The sequence below is a fragment of the Erithacus rubecula genome, assembly GCF_903797595.1.
Source record: "Erithacus rubecula genome assembly, chromosome: 9".
Taxonomy (NCBI): Eukaryota; Metazoa; Chordata; class Aves; order Passeriformes; family Muscicapidae; genus Erithacus; species Erithacus rubecula.
Window position 1 is genome coordinate 11,454,986 of NC_136660.1, and position 21,303 is coordinate 11,476,288.

General features: G+C 40.2%; 2 protein-coding genes across 12 annotated transcripts in view; both read right to left on the bottom strand.

Moving 5' to 3' along the window:
* Window positions 1–336: 336 nt before the first annotated feature.
* PPIF (peptidylprolyl isomerase F) lies at window positions 337–7,018 on the bottom strand. The gene is made up of 6 exons (XM_079311901.1): window positions 6,711–7,018; window positions 5,213–5,243; window positions 4,283–4,371; window positions 2,019–2,115; window positions 1,261–1,336; window positions 337–888 (listed from the first exon to the last, which is right to left on the bottom strand). Exons 1-6 carry the CDS (start codon window positions 6,897–6,899, stop codon window positions 753–755), a joined length of 618 nt encoding a protein of 205 aa, XP_079168027.1. The 5' UTR covers window positions 6,900–7,018; the 3' UTR covers window positions 337–752.
* An 8,559-nt stretch (window positions 7,019–15,577) lies between these two features.
* The window catches only part of ZMIZ1 (zinc finger MIZ-type containing 1), a 334,693-nt gene continuing 328,967 nt past the window's right edge, over window positions 15,578–21,303 (bottom strand). For all 11 annotated transcript variants that reach the window (XM_079311881.1, XM_079311887.1, XM_079311882.1 and 8 more), the window contains one exon: window positions 15,578–20,022. In XM_079311881.1, coding sequence (XP_079168007.1) covers window positions 19,915–20,022 — 108 coding nt within the window. In that variant the 3' untranslated portion in view covers window positions 15,578–19,914. The remainder of the gene's footprint in view (window positions 20,023–21,303) is intronic.

A 21,303-nucleotide genomic window follows, 5' to 3' on the forward strand; every position in this document is an offset into this window, starting at 1 on the left:
AGTCCTGAGATCCTTTGGCTGGATTGAGGTGAGGTCTTATTGCCAGGTAGAGCTTCAGTAGTAGCCTAGTTCAACCTAAAGCAATTTACTTAACCCAAAAAGTCAAATTGTTCCACTGAAGCAGGTATGGTAGTTTATTTTTAAAAATATAGTAAGACTAAGACTGTAAGAATAAAGACTAAACCAGAATTAATTTTTAAGAAACGCACAGTTGCTCATTAAATCTACTGGACAGAATTTAACTGAGACACAAAAAAAACCCCAAAAAGCCAGTGTTGTCACAGACAGCCTTGAGAGCACTGGTCAGTAGCACTGCTTCAAAATGATGAGACAAACAACACAATAAGCATTTATTAGCACCAAAGGAAACACAGCATTTCTCAATTTATACCTAACCCCCAACTGCAGAACCCCTGCTGTCAACTCCACCATCCATTCTGACACCTGAAACATCCAAATACTAATGACAGTATCAACAGTGCAGGTACACACACCCTGACTTCAGCACTTCTTGCAAAACACAAGGGGACTCTACCAAACCAGTGTGACTACCACAGTGGTGCAGTTACAACATGCTTCAGTTATTATTTTATATTTTATATCAGTATTATTCAACATAAGTATAAAAGTTGGAGCAAATTAAATAAAAAACATGGTTCCATAGGTGCTACTGCTGAGATCAGAAATGTTTGGGTGTTCTTATGCTTAATTTTTCACAGCATCCAAGTTGTCATGAAGGGTAGGGCAAAAGGTTAGGACAGCTGGCCACAGTCAGTAATGACAATCTTTTTGGAGGGCTTTCCACTCTTGGAACCAAAGCTTTCGATTTTTTTCACTACATCCATTCCTTCCTTTACATGCCCAAAAACCACGTGCTTTCCATCTAGCCTGTAAAACAAATACACAACAGCAGTTTTACTTAAAACAAAATGAAGACAGTGTTAGCAGATCTTCATAGCTCTCACCTGCTGACCAGCTCTATGGCAAAGGCTCAACTGCCCTTCAAGTGACATGAAGCTTTAGCTCTGGGCCTTATAAACAATCTGAGGGATAGCAGCCTTGTTGCTGTCACAGCCCTTCCTCCCTCAGGTAATAAAACCAATTCATTTCCCATCAGAATCAAGTAATTTGGAAATAACAACAAAACAAAGAACCAACCAACCAACAAATCATCAACCCACAAGCAACACAAAAAAAGCCCCAAACCCTCCAGATTCAGGCATCAATTAACAAAGCTAATCTGCAGGGCTGAGAACCTACCAGTCAGTTTTTGCAGTGCAAATGAAGAACTGGGATCCATTTGTGTTGGGTCCTGCATTGGCCATTGAGAGAACACCTGGAACAGCAGCAGCAGCTCATTAGACTGGTGTAACAAGTATGCAGCAGAAAAGGCAATTTTCCTCTGCACATTAAAACTAAAGATTGACAGAAGATGTGATGGTCTCACGAGATCTCCAAATAATTCCTAATGCCAACTTCATGCCTTGGACTATTCTCTCCTGCCCAGCCTCCCCTGGTTCCAGAGCAACAGTGTTAGTAATGTAATTAGCTGTACACGCCCTCAATGCAATTAACACCAGCCAACCTCTCCTGTGGTTCAACAGCCACTGTCTCTTGGGACAAGGAAGTAACAATGCAAAAGAGATAGACTACAGAATTCAATCATATATTCTCCTGTATGGCCCTTTCCTTTGCTTTTTATGGCTTTAATTTGAGCTTAAAAGGACATAATCTTCCAAGTAAAAATTGAAGTTTATGACTTATGAAAGCAGTAATTTCACCTTTGGAGAATTTTTAAGGTACTTATGGGCTATCATATACTTGTAGAGCAACCCACACAAATAAGCATATACCAGGGACAGCAAATTCTTAAATTTCTTTGATACTTCTGTAAGTGCCAAGTGACCTGCAAATCTAAAAAACTTTATTAAAAAAAAAACAAAAACAAAACACCTTCATAAACAATGCTTCATTATAGGTTATAGTCACCAGAAGGTAAAAATAACATGTTTATTTACCAGGTCCTACATGCTTAAGAATGAAATTTTCATCTGGAAATCTACTGCCATAAATGGATTTTCCACCGGTTCCATTATGGTTTGTAAAGTCCCCACCCTGAAACAGAAACAGGAATTAACTCTACTAGCACACATGGACTGTTTCAAATCAAAAGTGATGCCATTGCAAATACACATACTTGCTCTAATTTAAAAGTGACAACATCAACAAATTTTCTTCAGGTTAAGGATGAGCATGGCCAATTTAGAACCACGTAACCAGATGAAGGTACAGTCAGGCTAAAACTACATTTCTGCTCCAGATATTGCTGATATTCCCCAATGTCACCCATTATTCCAAGAAGCATCTCTCTGTGTTACCAGCCTTTCTCTCAGATGTGATGTAACAAGCAGCAGTAATTTTAAGAAACAACAAAGGCCTCAAAACCAAATCACCTAAGTTTACTCCCATAGGCAAGACCTCCCAACTTCTTTTCCCCCTTCTTTCTTCCAACACTTATAAACACTCCTAAGGATCACCATTATGACCCTTTGCTATTTCTAGGTTTTGCTGTTTGTTACATCAGGGCTATGTTATCTGACTCCATGGTGCTTGCCAGAAGAGATGTGACCATTGTCTCAGGTTAAACACAAAAAACCAGTCCAAACAGAAAATGCAGCCACGGTGACTCGCCAAGGTAGCTCCTACCACTGCTCCCAGCCACACGCCATTTCCTCTGCAACAGTGACACCACCATGCCAGACAGAACTCATACCCAACAGGTACAGCATGTGACCTTCAGCTTCCCCCTGCCACCTGAGTAACTCCCCCAGGAGGTGTCACAGCTCCTCCCACACAGCCCCAGAACTATGTGCTGCATGTGTGTGGAGACCTGGATTGCCCAGTCCCGGATATGATGGCTTCAATTAGACCATACCAATTGCCTGAATCACATTAACAATCCATCCCAACAAGTGGAAAACAGTCACTACTGTTTTCTCTCACTTGAAAACTGCTGAAACCTATGACAGTGTTTCCACTTCAGCAATGACCTCTGAGTAATTCCTAAACATCAATTCATTATCTCACTGTACCACAGAAGCAACCATCTAGTATCCTGATTTCCAGATTCCAGTCCATCTGGGGGGACAAGGCAGGGCAGGCAAGCAGAACAGACTTACATGGAACTTCACAAATTTGTGACAGAATTCAAAGTAGGGTTTGGATTTTTTTATGTTTATGTATTTCTGATTCCAAAAAGACTTCTAAACCCTATCCCTCTGTCATTATCACAAAACCTTAGTTTGCATTTGAAAGACAGGAAAATAGGTCCTTTACAGCACACCTGTCCCCTTTTTTCTTCCTAGAAATAGGTCACACAACTGGGGCCTCTTGTTCCAACAGATGTGTTTTTTGCTTAAAAAAGTAACTGAGGATGGGAAACCATCACAGTCATCAGTAAATAAATAAATCAAGCTTACTTATAACCTTCAAACGTTCTCAGATTTTTTTACCAAGCTGTTCAACAATGCAATGTTGTTGAAATGCAGCCTTTTTAAGCTAAGAGAGGACCACCAGGAAACCAATACACTACAGCAGCTCCATTCTGCTCATCTGCCAAGCACAGCAGAAAGAGGAGGCTTTCAAAAAGGTTTGTTGTTGTTATTTTAGTTGCTGCTGTTTAAGGAAGAAAAATGTTAATATGCATGGGGCTCTTACCCAGAACTTCAAAAGATCTATTTTTAAAACCAAAACCAAAACTCGTCTCAGGTGCATCTCCCCAAAAATCAACCCAAACCAACCCTTTTGGTTTCCTCATCCCCTCCATATTACAGAGACATTAAAAAAACCACAACTAAAACACATTGTCTATTGTAAGCAGATTACTCTACTGGGAATAAGTAATGGACATGTTTGCTTAGCTCACTTAGAACAGTAAGGTGATTGTCATTGTACAAATGCTTCTCCCAAGCAAGTGCCATTTTGTCAACTCTGCCCCACACTAAAATACACTGCTATGCTACAGCAGGAAACCTTCAGACAGGCTTTTTTAGACCATCTGCACATAAATTACGTTTATCTGTACAAAAGATGAGCTATGTAACAGCAACAGCCATTGTAAAAAAATCAGAAAGGCAAGCCGTGCTGTCACTTCTTTGTTGTTTTGTTAGCAAAAGTTAGAGCAGAATAATTTCAAATGTTACTACCAGTCTGTTTCTACAAATATGTAAATAATATAAAAATAAATTCAATTTAAAAAATGTTTAAAACTGCCCAACATTACCTGGCACATGAACGAAGGAATCACTCTGTGAAAAGTGGATCCTTTATACCCAAATCCTTTCTCACCAGTACAAAGAGCCCTAAAGTTTTCTGTGGAAACAAAGCATAAAGTATTATATTCTGCATCACATGTGGCAATACAAACACAACTAGATTAACAATGTTCCAAGATTATATGCTTCAAAAACTTTATTATATCTTAAAGTACTATCAATTCATTAGTTATTTCCATAACTAAAAAACTGTTACAAAGTCAAGGAAACAAAGCTTATTTAGCCTCAGGACAGGGTACAAACATAAGCCTTTTCAATCTCATCTCCCTTTTATTTTGCTGTGACTCTAGTTCCCCCAGACTTCCCCCAGCTTTGCCTGCAGTCAGAGGTTTCATTTTCTGACTTTATGTCTTTGCTCTTAATAGCAGTCATGAGGATTGTCTTTTTTTTAAAGGATATTTGTCTAGGAACTAGAAAGTACATGGGTTTTTTTGTTGTTGTTATTTTTATTTCACTAAATAATCAGATGAGGAAGGACACAATTGATAAACCACAAGAACTTTCTAAAATGAATGCACTAATCAGATAGTAAAATCAGACCAGTAAAATAAAACCCCATATACTCTCTGGAACCTCTAAGAAAGACCACCCCTTTGATTTACCCTAGGATTTGATTTTAATGCCACCTAGTGTGGTTTTAAAACATATTTATTCACCCAATATATGAACCATCTTGGTGCAAATTGCAAAATGAAATTATTAGGAAAAATAACGAATTCCATTTCATTACTAACACTTCCTGTCATATTTCTCCATATAATAAATGAGGATGGAATATGAAAAAATAGCTGTAAAGGGTAAAACAACCTTCTTGTTCCTGCAAACCACAATCTATAACTTAAGAATTTAAGTATGGAATTCTGAAAATGCTGCCTCACCTGCTGTCTTTGGGACCACGTCAGCTTTCAGCTGTCAAAAAAAAATAAAATAGACAAATTAATAAGTCAGCCTTTTCAAATGTACATAGAAGAACATTTACATGGGAGACTAGTACAACTGAACCCTCTTCCCAAAGTGGTGACTTATCTGAAATCACAAGCCATCCAAAATTCTACTAATACCCCAAAACTTTCCAAGCATTTGGCCAGCAATGGAAAATATCCCCTCAATGCAGCTTCTAGCCACCTAATGAAGAGCCACTTGAGTAGTGTCTAATGATTTCATTGACCAATACATAACTGGGCAGTAAGTAAGAAGAATCTTCACTGTGGACCACAAGGATCAGAGTTTGGATACAGCTAGAGAAACCAAAGTCCTCCCTCACTTCCTGCACAGAACCAACTGTTGAAAAAAGGCAAAGGAAACAGAAGAGCGGAAACTGTGTATCAAAACCAGCCTATGATGTAACATACGCATTTGCAACCAACAAAAACTTCTGATTTTGATTAATGTACATCTTTTTACAAATCTTAAAAGGGACACAAAAGTGGCCATACCTAAGTTTACGTAGCTGGACATCCTGACAGTGACCAGCAGCAGACACCTAGAAATAGCATGGCTGCAGCAATAATTTAATATTCCTTCCCTAGGCTACTCTTCTTAGATGGCTATAATGTGCAGGAGAAGATCACCACAGCTTAGCCAAAGATTCAAGGTGATGCTGCAATACATTCAGATTTTTTGCAAACTGGGCACACTATAAAACTTCAGCTTAGAAATTAAACGCTATTACAAGAAATACAGGAACATTCATACTATTTTTTAATAATACCATTCCGATTTTTAATTAATAAGAAATTTAAAGAGTAATATTTTTACCTATCACTCCCTGTTAATGTTACCTCCTGAGAGCACAAGAGCTGGAAGAGTACAATTGATTCATATGCTAACATTTTCAAGAAATAAAAATATACTGAGCTCTAGTCTCAGAGTTTTAAAAAGAACTCGTATGAAGTACATGCAAAAGAAAATCCTGCCCCAGCAGCGCGGTGCCCTCCGTGCACGTGGAGCAGGAGGCAGCGCTCGGGATTCGGAAGAATCACACCACGAGCACCCAAACACAGGGTGAAGCTGAGGGCTGAAGGGCAGCACGGGCCGGTGCCCCAAGAGCAGCAGCCCCGGGGGGAAGGGGAGGGACCCCTGCCCGCCCCTGCTGGAGCGGCCGTACCGCCGCTGCCCGCCCCGGGAGGAGCCCTGAGGGCAGCCAGGCGGCCGAGCCCCGCCATCCCCGGGCCGCTCTCCCGCCCGCCCCGGTGTGTGCGTGTGTGTGTGTGTATATGTGTGTATACGTGTGTATATGTGTGTATACGTGTGCCCTCGCCGCGGGCCCGGAGCCGGCGCTGCCGCCCGCCCTGACCTTGCCCGCTCCCGGCCGCCATGCCCGCGGCAGGCCGCCCTCGGCTCCGCAGCACCGTCCCCTGGGCCCCGCGCCCCTACCTCCAGCACGACGCGTCCCAGCGGCTGGTTGTCGGCGCCCACGTCCAAGTACACCACGGGGTTCGGCGAGCCGGCGGCGGCCCCGCTGCAGCCGCGGGCACCGGCCGCCCACATGCAGGCGAGCCCCGGCGGCGGCAGCAGGTCCCCGGGCGGGCGAAGCAGACGGCGGGCGGCGCTCAGCGCCAGCATCCCGCGGGCGGGCAGAGCGAGCGCTGCGGCACACACGGACAGACGGACACACCGACAGACACAAGGACACGCGGCCGCTGCCCCGCGGCCTTTATGGGCTCCGCCGCGCCGCCGCAGCGCCCGCTAGCGACAAGCAGCAGCAGCGCGGGCGAGATGGCGGCCGGGCTGAGGGGCTCAAGGGCTGAACGCGGGGCCCGGGCGGTGCTCGGGGGCTGAACGCGGGGCCCGGGCGGTGCTCGGGGGCTGAACGCGGGGTCCGGGCGGTGCTCGGGGGCTGAACGCGGGCCCCGGGCGGTGCTCGGGGGGCTGAAGGCGAGGAGCCGGCGGCCAGCGCCGGGGACAGCCCGTGGTTCCCTCAGGAGCTGAGCTGCCCTCAGCGCTGCCCCCTCCCCGCCCACCATTGCACCGCGATTGTTAGAGGCTGTTCGCGGGGGAACCTAGTTTGTCCCTTTGCGTGTGGGCTTTTTAAGGGTGTTTTACACATTTTCTCACAGCCCCCTAACCCAAGGGACCAACAGAGAAGTTTCTAAAATTGCATCATTCCACAGAACGCCTCCGTAGATCACCTTGGCGGGGAGGGCGGCGCAGCTGTCACAGGTACGGGATAATTGGGATCAGCGGGGTGATTTGGATCAGCAGAGCCTCGGCAGTCAGTCACCGGCGGCGCCCCGGCAGGTTCGGCAGAGTCACCCGCGGCACAGCCCCGGCCGTGCCCTCGGCATCGCCCCGAGCCCGCCGCACCTGCCCGAGGGGCCGCGCAAGGTTACGGCAGCCCAGGGTCAGTACAGTGAAATATCGTTCATGTTTGATATGAAAATGACACTTATAATTTAAAGTTTTCCTAATTTAGCAACTTGGATGAAAGGATATATGTCAGTCATATTTAAATGTTGGTTTGAGTTCTCCAGTTTCCATCCTGATTCCATCTATAAGGACTTCCAAAAGTTCTTCAAATTCTTAACGCCATAAGATATCTAAAAAAGAGAATCAAGCATGATTCCGGTAGTTTTCACATTCTTGTCTTATAAAGTTATTCTAGTGAAGATTACAATAATGCAACCATGTAATATGGTAAAACAGAATCATACAAAGACAGCCCCTATGTGAGGAATAGTAAACTTTTGATCCCATCTAAGTTCTTTGTGTCAAGCAGCTATAAGAGCCCTCACTGGTGACGTTCACTGAATCAACAAAAAGCTCTCAATCAAGACATTTCCATAACCACAAAGATCAGGGCAGAACTCCAATGTGCAATTACAAACAACTGAGAAATCCTGGACAAACACAATTTTTCAGGCATACACTCCAGAAGGACTCTTAACTGCTGATGCTGTAGGGATGACTACTGAAGGTACCATGCTCTGTAACTATAGAACCATATAAAGCAATGACAAAAAGTCCTAAAGGCCCAAAGAAATGCCTGAGGAAGAGTGAAAACAGGGAAGGGTGTATTAAAGGCCAGTTTTCAATCTGCTACTGCTTTCACTCCAGAGAACTTCCTGAGCTGGATGCAACTTTAGTATGTAGCCATCTTTTTTTTTGTTTTCTTTTTTTTTTTTTTTCTGTTCCTCCCATGTACTTATCACTTATTGGACTGGTTTTAAATCAGCAGCTTCCTTGGTGAAGAGCTGGAAGCTGCCCTTCCACAGGCCTGCTGCCCAGAGCATCAAGAATCTGTTTGAATATTGCTCCAATTGCCTTCATCAATGTGCCTTACATCTGGAGGAGACAAATTGCTTGGTATCTCTCTTTGTCATACAGACCTACAGCTCTTCTCTCATTTCAAGATGGCAGAGTCACAGCCAACTCAAGGATTGTTTATAACAAAGCTCTTCCACATCTTTGGATGATCTTTATTATCCTTCTCCAAGATGTTCCACTTTTATGTATTTTTGGGATAAGAGGACCTTTGCACAGTATTCAAAATGAGGATGAACAATGACTTACTTTGTGCATATAGTGCCATGTTGATATTTTCTATTTCTTTACCAGTAATCTAAAGGTGTTTTGTTTTTTTTTTTTTTTAATAAGAGCTAAATCAGCAATTTTACCTATCTTGTCATATCTTCTCAGCTTCAAGATAATTTTTGGTAAATTTTAACTTCTGTTAATCTAATCATCAACCAGTTTTCTATTGACCATAAAAAACCTCACACTCCTTTTTAATAATGATTTAATTGCAGTAACCACTAGAAGCTCAAATCAGAATTAGATGTTCTGTTTATACTTGTAACAATGGACAGCTCCAGCCCTGAAGGATTTATTATTTAATAAACAAGACAAAAGACGAGCAAAAGAAAATACTATCTTGTTTCACACTTAAACACAGGTGAAACATTTTTGAACTGTTTTGCTCAGAAGAGTTCACAGACATCTTTGGTAGAGCAAGCAATGCAATTTTCCCCATTTGCAGGCCTTGGTGAGAAGACAAAACAGTAGTGATTTTTTTTTTTTAATTTGAGAATATGGACTGAATTATTATCTCTGGGTTTATGCAACAGAGCTACTAAATCACTTGTTATGGTCTACTCTTGCAGAGTCAGATGAATTACAACTCATGCAGACAGCTTGACTAGGAACTTGTGAATTACAGAGGTCACATTCCAAGAAGGACAGAAAAAGGTCTCCAAAAACTGTCAAAGGCCACTATATCACTGCTAAATGAAGCTTAGAGCTAGCTCTGCAAACTGATATGATTTTAGGGGGGCTCTGAACACACCCATTTGTAGACATGTTCACTGTTGAAACTCTGCAGCATGTGGCAGGGAGATAAGTACATTTAGCTGGAAAACGAGTGCACCCCACACTAAACTAGATAGGCAAGAGAGCATGGGTGCAGACAAAAGAGATGGGTAACCACCCTTACAGATCTCATCATCCTCTCTCCCTTCCCCCACAATTACATAGAAGTTAGAGATGGATAAACAAGGAGGGCCCTTTTGCAATAGATAATTCTAAAAACCACCCTTCTTACCTTGTAGCAGAGAAATTCCTGCACAGGAAAAAGAACCTTGAATGATAGAATAACAGAATTTCATGCTGATATATTACTTCCAACTTGAAAGTCTTCATAAATACTATTCAGTAACTGATTAAATATTGTAACCACTGTGCCAAGACAGCCAGGAAACAAGAGCAGTCAGGTGGTTCTTCCAAAGAAATAAAAGGAATAAATGCTTGAAAAGTGACCTAAAATTTAGGAATTTTAATTTCAAGGGTCTTGAAATGGTGTTACCCCAGAAGACAGAGTGCACCAGTAAAAACATGACACGCATTTCTGATTCTAACTATCCAACTGCATGCCTACTCATTTGTGACACAGAAATGTAGGTTAATTGTTAATCTTGGATTGATGCTGTTGGCAGATATGATAAGATTGCATTTTGCAATCTTCCAACTGCAAAAATGCAACTACATGGAACTCAGAATGGTCTGTGGCCCATTTTGATATGCTCTTGGCTGTGTGTTTGGACCATGCAAATAAAAACTCAAATACAGGCTGCAGCAATCTACCATTAAGTGCATTGCACAGGAAAACCACTTGATACTGTGATGGAGGGAATTCCCACAATACTGATTTTGACATTCATTACAAGAACCCTTCCACATATGGGACATGTTTATCTCAAGGACCCTGCTAATCAGGACTGTTAGAATAAGGAAAGGTCATAGAGGTACTCAGCTTGATTTTAAGTGAGGAGAGCAGGAATTTGCAGTGGGCATTCCCACTCTCCACCTGCAAAGCCTGGATGTGTTGCACTTCAAAAGATTCAGCCTAATTTTTTCTTCAAGGTTTTAGCTAAGGAAGATGAGTGAAGAGCTGGAAAGGAACTCTGTGATCTGTGCCTGTCACATACATTTATTTATGAATGGGGACTGGAGTGGGGGAGATGGACCTTTCCATTACACTAAGTGATTGCAGTGTGAAATTAAACTATACAAGAGCTCAATGGGCATAGAGTGGCCACATAGGTACACTTAGGGATAGAAAGAAAAAATGCTAATAAATATTTCCCCTGATCCAGGTTTCCTCTTAGGAACTTGTAGTAACTCAGCTCACTATGTGATCATTTTCTCCAGCACACATTGTACATAAAGGAGCAGTTTCCCCACATGACTTCATACTAATTACCTACATAGTCATACAAGAAAAACCTCAATCCACTCATGCTCTTTACAGCTGTGATTAGCATTTTCATCTCAGAACTTCTGAGTGACATTGCTTGCCTGGAATTCATTACTCAATCTCCCTGCATAATGCATGGCAACCCGCTGTTGATGTGTCACAGTTCCTCTATGCAGTGCCCAGGGCTTGCAGCTTCCCAGGAGTTTGTCCATTCACTGCAACAGCTGCCAACAGCCTGGCAAAGCACTTAGGACGTTTAAAATGCCTGGTTTTAGGTTCCAGGAAAAATGCAGCTACCACTCCCAGTGGCCTCACAAATCTTCAGGACATCCATAGGTGGTTCATCAGTGGGTGGGAGAAGCACTGCATACTTAAAAAACAGTATTAAGAGTTACAGGAGCCCTTTAAAACAACAGAAAATTCAGTTGTAACACAACTTGAAATTTACAGGGATCACTTCAGTTAATTTACCACCTTTGGTTTGAGGAACAAGTAATTAGGGAATAGTATCAGAAACACTTTTAGAATTGGTGAATTGGGTTTTCCTTGAGTTTGTCTTGTGAGCAAATCTATAAATACATATTTTATATATATATATATATATATATAAAATACAGATCCATACCTATATTTATATACATAATATAGACATAATACATATTTTTATATAGCATACCTTTGAGGTAACAGCTGCCTCTGTACATTGTACAAGATGAATTATCTTGTCTGCTCTAAAGCAATTCTAACAATAATCATAGTTTTGGGACATATTTTTCAGTTGTGGAACTTCACAGTTGGAAGCTAAAATTGGTCAGATAAACATCACTTTGAACAAGAATCACCTAGAAATTAAAAGCTTTACAGATGCAACAAGTCTAAAAAAATTCCACTGGTTATTCTGTAATGAACAACTCTGCTGGAAGCAACCCCACCATGCAAAAACTCAGATTCCTTTCTGCTTTTTTGCCATTTCCCTGTAGAAAGCACTGCTTCCTTTCAGCATGTAACAGCAGTACTACATGAGTTAGTGTGGAACCTTATGACATACTTATGTGACATAATTGCATGTGACCATCACCTGAATACACAATGTGCCACCAGCCGAGCTCTCAAGTTGTCATATGCAAATCTACAGTCAAAGAATATCATCTCTGGATAATGAAGCATTTGGTGAATTATTTCAAAGCTAAGGGTAAGAAATATTCTTCTCTGACTCAGTGGCACTTGTGCACATTTTGCCCTCAGTTTGATAGTGGCAATATGGAAGCCATGCTTCTTCCCAGAGGATAGCTTGGAAAGGAAAACTGCTAGGAGTTCTTGTGAAGGAACATCTTCTGAATGATTTTATGGTCTGGGTGTTACAGATCTCTCTAGGAAGCTCACCAGTTGAGTAAATGGGTAAAGTTTACTGATTTTCCATGTCTTAAAAATGTACATTCTGAGAAACCCAGAAGTAAGGAAAGGGAGAACTGACTATAATTTTGAAATGTAAAAAATTTAAATAAATGTAGGTATGCATTAAAAACACACTCAGACTTAAACTCCAGCATTTATTAAATAAACATGGGGAATTTCAATAGTTTTTGCAAACCAAAATATCTAAAAATTGCATTTGTCTTTTTCTAGTGTTTAACTAGTTAAAATTTATTAAAATTAGCAAGCTGTCTCTGTGTTCACAGTAATCAAATTGTTCATTTGAGACCAAGGTGACAAATTAAATGTGCCAAAATATTCTTAAATCTGAAACAACCAGCATCATGAAACAGCTATGACAAACTGGAAAGTCGAATTGTAAAATTAAATTAAAATAACTCTGACCTAGAAGAAAACCATAATTGATATTCCTAAATTTACCTCTTAGGATGTCGTTGTATTTAGGAGTGGTAAATAGTAGTGTTAACTTTGCTGTGGGTAACTGGATCTATCAAAAACTACAGTATTTGGAAAGACACTGGACAAACCAAGCAGATATTTTCAACAAACAGGGGAAAGAGCCTTGTCTCATCTAGTCAACAAAAGGGAAGGATTTTAACAGAAGGCTGTACTTAAATTGTAGGAAACCAATTATGGTTTAGGCAGTGAGTGTCTGGAAATGTGGATGAACTGTGTGGCAAACCAACCTGTCAGCCCACCTGTGCCACGCTGAGTGCTGCACGAGGTGTCACCTAATTGTCAACTAATTGTGACCTAATTTGCTTTACAAACAAAATTGATTCATTGATTTTAAAAAAAGTTTTTTTAGAAAAAACACTTTTCTACTCCCCAGGAAAACTGTAGACTGATGGAAACAAGATATCTCAGCAGAAGCTTTCAGTGGTCTGTCTGATACAAGAAAAATCTTGTGTTCTTTTTAGACAGAATAAATATGAATAGTGCATCGATGCAATGAGAGACATTCGGAGCAATATCCTACATAAAAGTCAGTAGGATTTCAGTGACACAAAGTGGAAAACTGTAATAAGGTGACACATTGGTAATAATTCAAAATGTAAAAAAGAAAGGTTCATGACTGATAGTTCATAATGCAGGAAGATTTGTACAGATGTGGAATTTAAGCAGATAAAAGAGAAATGAGTCCTGGTTAATTACACATACAAATATAAGACTAGGTACACAAATGAAAAGCACATTCTTTAAAGAGAAACAGAGAAGGATAAAAAAGAATTATATATAGAATATCAGGTGAGAGTTGTAGAGCTTTTTTATGTGCTAACTAGGTTACTTTAAATGAAAGCAAACAGCTCTATGCACAGGACTCCCATCCTCATTATCCAAGCAGAAAAGAGACAAGGGGTCTGCCCCGTTCCATGTTTCTAATTGTTTTCAATGTGTTATTCCTGTAAAAAGAATGATCAAGTGCATGGCAACAGAATACAAAGTGCACAAACAAAATCACATGAATCAGAGATCCATGCTGATGAGGAAGAGCAGAGAAGAAATGCAGGGAAATAAGCTTGTTCTGAAGTTGTTAAACAATTAATTAGCACGTGGACGAACAGAGAAGTCACAGATACTTGTGTGGGTGGCTCTCTGGGAGACATCAGCATCAACTGTATACACACATCTTACCTGTGCTGGGTTCCTCAGGTGACATCTGGGAGAAATACCACTTGCAGGATTGCTGCAGCCTCTGCAGACTCCAAAGGAAGCTTGAAAAATGTACAGTGCTTAGGGACACCACTCACGCTCTTTGTGCTTTCCTCCAGCTGTACAGTGCCAAAGTCAGTTTGCACTATGTCTTGCTGACACTTCTGGGGAGCTTCCAGAAAAACAGAATGCCAAAATCAAAACAGTTATTAATTATAGGCTGGAATGGATAAATACTTTTTGTTTCACTACTGTATATGTACACTGTACCTCAGTTTTATTATGTTATCCTAAAAACTCCACTGGAACAGAGTAGTGTCACCAAGTAAGGCAGAAATTCAGAGTCAGAAACAAACAGTTTTCCCAATTTTGAGAAAATAAATCCCTAGTCTAGATTTATACATATATATGTATATATATATATTTTTTTTTTTACATACATGCACACATTTATATCTCAATCAACAGCAAAGACTGTCCTTGTGGAGGTGTGGAATAATTGCTATACATGCTTGCAGAGATACTCATATTGTGAAATGGTTGTTTGTTCCCAGGTATTTGAATGTATTTTAAGGGTGGGTTTTGCCTAAATGCCTTCAGAAACGCCATCTACAAATACAGAGCTAGTCAGCAGGTCTGTTAAAACAAGTTCTCAGAGGCAGTGAGTGATGTCTCTGGCTCATTTGGTGATAACTCCAGTGGGACAGGACCTCTGCATGTTGTTGATATCCTGTGTGCACTCCTTGTGTCACCACTCAGATGCTCACAGCTGAACAGGCAGATAAAATTGAGCAGATTTGTAACTCAAAGGTTGCATTTGAAAACCAAATGCTACAACTTTCAGATGGAAATGCATTAAGAAAAAAATTGTCTAGTTTCACTTTAATGACAGGTTTCAATTGAAAGAAAAGTATCAAAAGTAACTTGGAAGAATTTAAAACAAAGGTGCTGGATGTTTAACATCTCCACATGTGCCAATCCCAGAGAGAAGTCATTCTTTCCTGTTTTTCATATCGCATAAAGATTTAATTTCAAAGCAATTGTTACTTATTTGGTAGAGAGGCAGTGCCCTGTATACTGAACAGCAAGTTACCTTGCTTGGCAGGGACTTTTTTCTGTGTTTGCATTCATAATCTTTTTTATCTTCTGTCTCCAGGGTGGTTCTCACCTTTCCTGCACCAAATCCTGCTCTCTGAAAAAGGTACACCTTGTGCAACTGACTTCTACATGAACTCAGACCAGGGAAGGCAAAGGGGAAGTTCATGGTTTCAAAAAGAAACTCAAAATTTACAAAGCAGCTGCCAATTAGTCAGACCTTAATTTTGCAAATTTATTTAAGAAAAAAAAAAAAAAATTAACATGAGCAAATGAGAATACTTCAGTGTTACAACAGAGTATATAAATGTCTAGCAATAGTCAAATAATTTGATCTTTAAATACAAAATAACCACATGAACACCTAATATACAGGTTTCATCTGAATACATATTTATTAGATAAATATTAGGTTGTCACATCATCTAACTACATACAGTTTTGCAAGACTAAAAATCACAATTATTTTTTCTGACCAGTTTAAAGTATGAAATGATTGCATTGTACTGTACATACAATGTACAAACAAAGACAATGGCCATTTTTGCATGTTACCTCAGATTGTACTTTTTTTTTTTTTTTTAATTCTCCTCTGATCGTGATATCAAAAATTGTACAAAGTATGAATTTGGTTACAATTTTTTTTTTTTTTTTGTTTTAATCCCCGTATTTTTCTTCATTATTTCTGTAGCACCCTAAAAATACACAGGTGATAGACTAGTACACGTAAGCTAAATATTACATGTAGATAAAACAAAACAAAACAAAGGATCAGAGTATATTACAGAAGTGAAAGTGGAACAAATGCTGAGACTCCACAAACGCTAACAAACAGGATTCATTTTCCACATAAGATGGAGCTTCAAGCTTTTTTTTTTTTCCTGCGAAATAAAAACAATGCACATTCCAAGGAAAATGAATGCATTTCTGTTAACATGTCTCTATTTGTCATTTACATATGTACAGCTGTCCCTTGAGTCTCTGCTGCAGACACTGGCGTGTACTGTCAGTCCTATAATAATGTCTTGGCAGCAGAACTGTAGATCTCTGTGGGTTCTTTCCCAGATGAACTTCCATAGGGAAACGATTAAAAGGTAAACAAACAAAAAAAAAAGAAGAAAAATACTACTGGAATTTCATATAATAATTAAGCTTTAAAAGAAATGACTGTGATTACCCTATTTGCTAGGTTTTTTTTCTCTAAACTTTAATACGGCAGTGAACAGATAAAAAAATAACTAAATTTTCAGAAGCTTTTTCATACTGACTTCACTATACAGTACCTGATTTTAGCAGATAGATAAATTTTAAAACTGTCTCAAATGTCCAATATTTGGGTCACGGGTAAAAATTGTACTTTCTTTTTAAAGCTCTGCTTAGAAATCAAATGTTTCTCTAAGTTTAAAGATGTCAACTGTCTGCTTTTGATTATCTATTACTGTACAAAGCAGATGCCAACACTGCTCCAAACATATTGCTAATATCTATGGGGCTTTTTTTCCCTTTATGCTTTCCAACAGGTACTTTTAAATGACACATTTTAAATACTACCAGTTAGCAAAAGGTCAATCCTTAACATACCTGGCTTAAAATACTAATATCGTGTTTAAGAGAAAATTAATTTTATGTGACTAACTGAGCTGCTCAGGAATCAGGGGAGAATGGAATATGAAATAGAATCAATTAAAAAAATCAGAGCAACCAGTTCCAACTAACAGTGAGAAATCTTCTTCCCAAACCTATGGCTTAAGGAACTTACCCCCCAAATAGAAAAAAACTAACTCTAAGGGCATAAAGTCAGTTTATATTAGCCACCTCTGCACATGACTTCCAGACCTATATAAAAAATGCAGCAAAAAACCAGGGGGAAACTACTACAGTAACATGGCTACAAAACACATCTGTATCCGTAACTGAACAATGGTCTTTCCTAGGAATTGTGTGATAGCAGCACCACACCACAACCATATTACCATGTATTACACCAAGGTATCTTTAATATTCTGCAGAGATCCTCTACAGGTTGTCAAGCCTACATAAGAAAAAAGACACTTCTAAGCAGAATAAAATATACTATACTGTTGCCCTCCCCCACCCACCAACATCCCTGTCTTTGCCCCAGTTCAGAGACCAGAGCACCAGTACAGTGATATAAATATGGTACCATAGAGATTTGCTGCTTGCCTTAGTGCATCTTTACCTGGTGGTCACACAGCTGGTCCTACGTGTTCTGCTCACTTGGGCAAACGAACAAACTCTGCCATTACCAGCTCATGATCACCCACAGTCAATTAACACCGGTTGATCAGTTGGAGTTTCTTTTTCCCTAGGCAAACACAATGATGTTTCCATGACAGAGCTGGGCCCTGATTATCCAGGTACTGCCTGATGTATCAATTCACTCATCACATAAATGGATATGAAATTTGGGCGAACTTACCAAAAGAAAATAGGGGGGAAAAAACCAAAACCCAACTCCTTTATTCTGTTAAAGAACCCTCAATTTTCTTTTTTTAAAAAAGGACCCATATTTTTCTTCAGACAAGGTATTTAAAAACACCAGCAAAAGTATAACCAGATCATGAAAATGTTGAATATTATCAAAGACGATACTAAAATATTCACAAAGATATTTACAATAGCAATTCTTAAAATAATTGATTTTGCATAATGAACAGCGCCTTTCTTAAAAAAACTTGAAAGAGGAAAAATATAAGTGTGGGACCATTTCTACATAATACGTTTGACAGATTCAATACTCCTACCGGGAAATAAAAGAACTAAACTGCCATTTCCTTTAATATCTACAGCAAGGTGCTGCTGACTAGCATATATATACCACAACGCATGTACAGCAGTAGTGGGAAACGTTAACAAAAGGAGCAAAGTAAAACAAAAAATGCAGACAATTTACAAATGTGACTTTGGTGAGGAAAGCAAATCCAGAGTCATAAGCACAGAGCATGCCATTTACAGCATTGCAAACTAAACAGAGGGCTAGGAAGCTATCTAGTCAAACTGACAGGAACAAACAAAATTTTGCCTGGCACTTCAGTTTAAAACGCATTGCGGAGAGCAAACGGAGGATGTTTGATTGGATTTGGGAAGAGGAAAAGGAGTAGGGTCAAATATGCTTTAGTATCAAAAGAAACAAAACCAATAACTGTACAGTGGGCAAAAGCTGAAATGTTGCACCACGAGGGCAAAGTTGGCACACATGCACTTCTTACACAGCTACTGTACATCATTTATAAGAGAGAGAGAGACAAAGAGCACAGAAATGGGCACAGAAGCAATAGGAAGCTCATGCAGGAGCAGCAACCACACGAGAAGCAAAGATCACAGGGGCAAGACAGTAATTGTGGCAGCAGGGTCTCTTGAGGGCAGTAGCAATCTACTGACAGGTACTTGTTCTCCCCACGCTCGGTCCTTCGGGAGAAAGAGCTCATCCCAGCAGCCAAGTTTAAAAAAAGAAACTGAAGGAGGAGAAAAGGAAAAGGCTGAAGTGTCTGTAACAGTCACGACAACAGAATGCAAAGCAAAACTAAAATGAAGCTGTAAGACGTCTGTCCAATGTCAGTGCCCCTTCTCAAGCTGATTATTAAAAATAATTATGCAGATAATGATGTTACTCTCCCTCCATCCTGCAATGATTTCCTTGCTGCCTTCAACCCAGCTTGTCTGACTATGCATTGTGCAGTACAGTGACGCAAACTCTTGGGGCTCTGAAGGCTGTAGGTAATAATCAGGAACAGTTAGGTTTGCATCCCCCCTCCCTCTCTTTTCCATTATGTATGGGCATACATGACAAAAAGACCTACTACAGCAATCTCTACAGCTGGATGTTAACGCAGCCAGAAACAGCACTGATCTGAAACCATATCACAAAAATTCCTAAACACTGCAAACTTTTAATTTTTTTTTTTTTCTAGGTGCTTCCAATCTGTGTGCTGGGCCAGAGGAATCCTCTGCAAAGAGGTGGTTAAGATCCCTGTGCTTGCAGAAATCCCGACACCCACGGCTGCGGCCTGAAGATCTCAGGACTCTGTTACTGAAGTCACATTAGCTAAACTGCTGGCTCCCTCTGACAGGCCTGTGTGTCTTCCCTAACTTTGCCACTTGACTGTAGGATTTGTGCTTTTTTGAACTTTGTAGGTGGTTTTTTTCATTTTGTGTGTGGCCAGGACAATCATTCCAAGGCAAACCCATGGCTGGAGGGGGGCAGAGGAGAGGTGGGGTAGAGGGAGATACAGTTTCAAAAAAATGGAAGAACAAGCATTGTAAAGACACTCTGAGACGGGTCAATTAAAGACAGTTCCATTCTGTTGATTTTTCTTCCCTTGCCAAGATCCGGTTTTGCCAAGATACTTCACACTATGTTTATCACAGAACTCTCTCTCTAGAGGATGAACACACCAAATGGGGTTTCCAACAGCTGCACAACTGTCTATGCTTCTTTGTCACATGTAGCATGGCAGACTCGGAGATTACTGCATGTATTTAACTTTTGTATTGTTTTCTCCCGTCACTTTCGCAGTCTTTGAAGCTAACAAAAGCAGTTCTGAGATGAAGAAAGCAGGGAGTGCACCATTGGATCAAGTTGTGAGGTTTTTTTTTCTTCTCTTGTGGAAAAGGAGTGTCAAGATTCCTCGCTGTGCAGCCACACACGTGTGAACAAGTGAAAAGGATGGGAGAATACATATGGTTTCAGTTGTTCTCAAAGAGAGACAGAAGGTCGTCATTGCTATTGCTTGGCAAATCGGGAGGATCCAGGTATGAAAGCAGCTCATCTGGATTTGTGAGTTCTGGAAGTAGCTATAAAATACAAAGATAAAAGAAAAATTACAGATAACAGAAAACAAAATGAGGGAAAAAAAGGGATTAAACACCACACATTCCTGGAATCTGGTTTACATAACAATATATCCAAATAAAACAGAAGGCAGCATCACAAGCCTAACACCTTCAGATGATGCAGTATCCACTTGCTTTTGAATGTCCCTGTGACTCAGTTTTCACCTGTGAATTACATTATCATCTCAGGGTTTCTCAATCCACCTCCCCATCATATTGCCTGGCTCGTGACACTGGCAAAAACTTCTGGATAAATTCTTATTATGGATGTTTCCTATAAAATACTGCATAAACACTTGAAATATGGAGTTTGAGTAATCCATATTTGAGCTTTAAGGGAGATAGCAAAGGCTGGTCTGGCTCTCACACATCAGTTTAATGGCCACCCAAAGCCTCCAACTCTACAGAAGGAGGCAGCCCTGTCCTTTCCTCAGCCCCAGTACCTCCTCAGTGCACAGATCTAAGCTCTGAGACAGTGACCTGGAGCAAGGAATGCACCCAGGCTTAAAGCAACCAGCAAATCAGGGCAAGTGGAAAAACAAACAGCTGAGGAGGAGTGTGGAGAGAGGAGTGGCCAGGTAGCTGGGTGAGTCATTCTCCTTTCTGTGGCAGGAATTTACAGTGGCTGGAAGTACTTACAGCACTACAGACATTTGCAATTTCAGACATTTTAAAGGGTCACAGGTGTAACACTCCATCCAACAGAAGATGCCATAATCTGCACAGTACTTTCAAGTATCAAAATGAATAGCTGTGAATTTGTATTTCCAGTAATACTGTATTCCAAGTATAAAATTTTGTTTTTCAAACCATCACAACACACTCTTTTTGATCTGGCAGCTGATAAGCACATAGTAACTCCTGGGTTGTGCATCAGGCAATGTTTCCTGCTCTATTATGCATCTTGCCCTTTCCTAGGCAAATATAAAGGTGTCATATAAAAAAAATTGCAGGGAACAGTTTGTAATAAAGCTCTTTTATGTTCTGTATTGTGTTAAAGACAGAAAAAATATGGACTCTTTTTACAAACTTAATAGTAGGTACAAGAAATTAATTTTAAGTTATTCTATGTTTTCAATTATAAAACCAAAAGCTTGACCAATTAATGTTTAACAAATACTGTATTTATGTGCTTCTATCGCTCTTGTGCAAATGAAACTTCATCTTTTAACATTATACAGATAAAAAATTTCAATAAGCTAAACATGATAGACAGAAAAAAGTTTATTGCTTTCTAAGCAT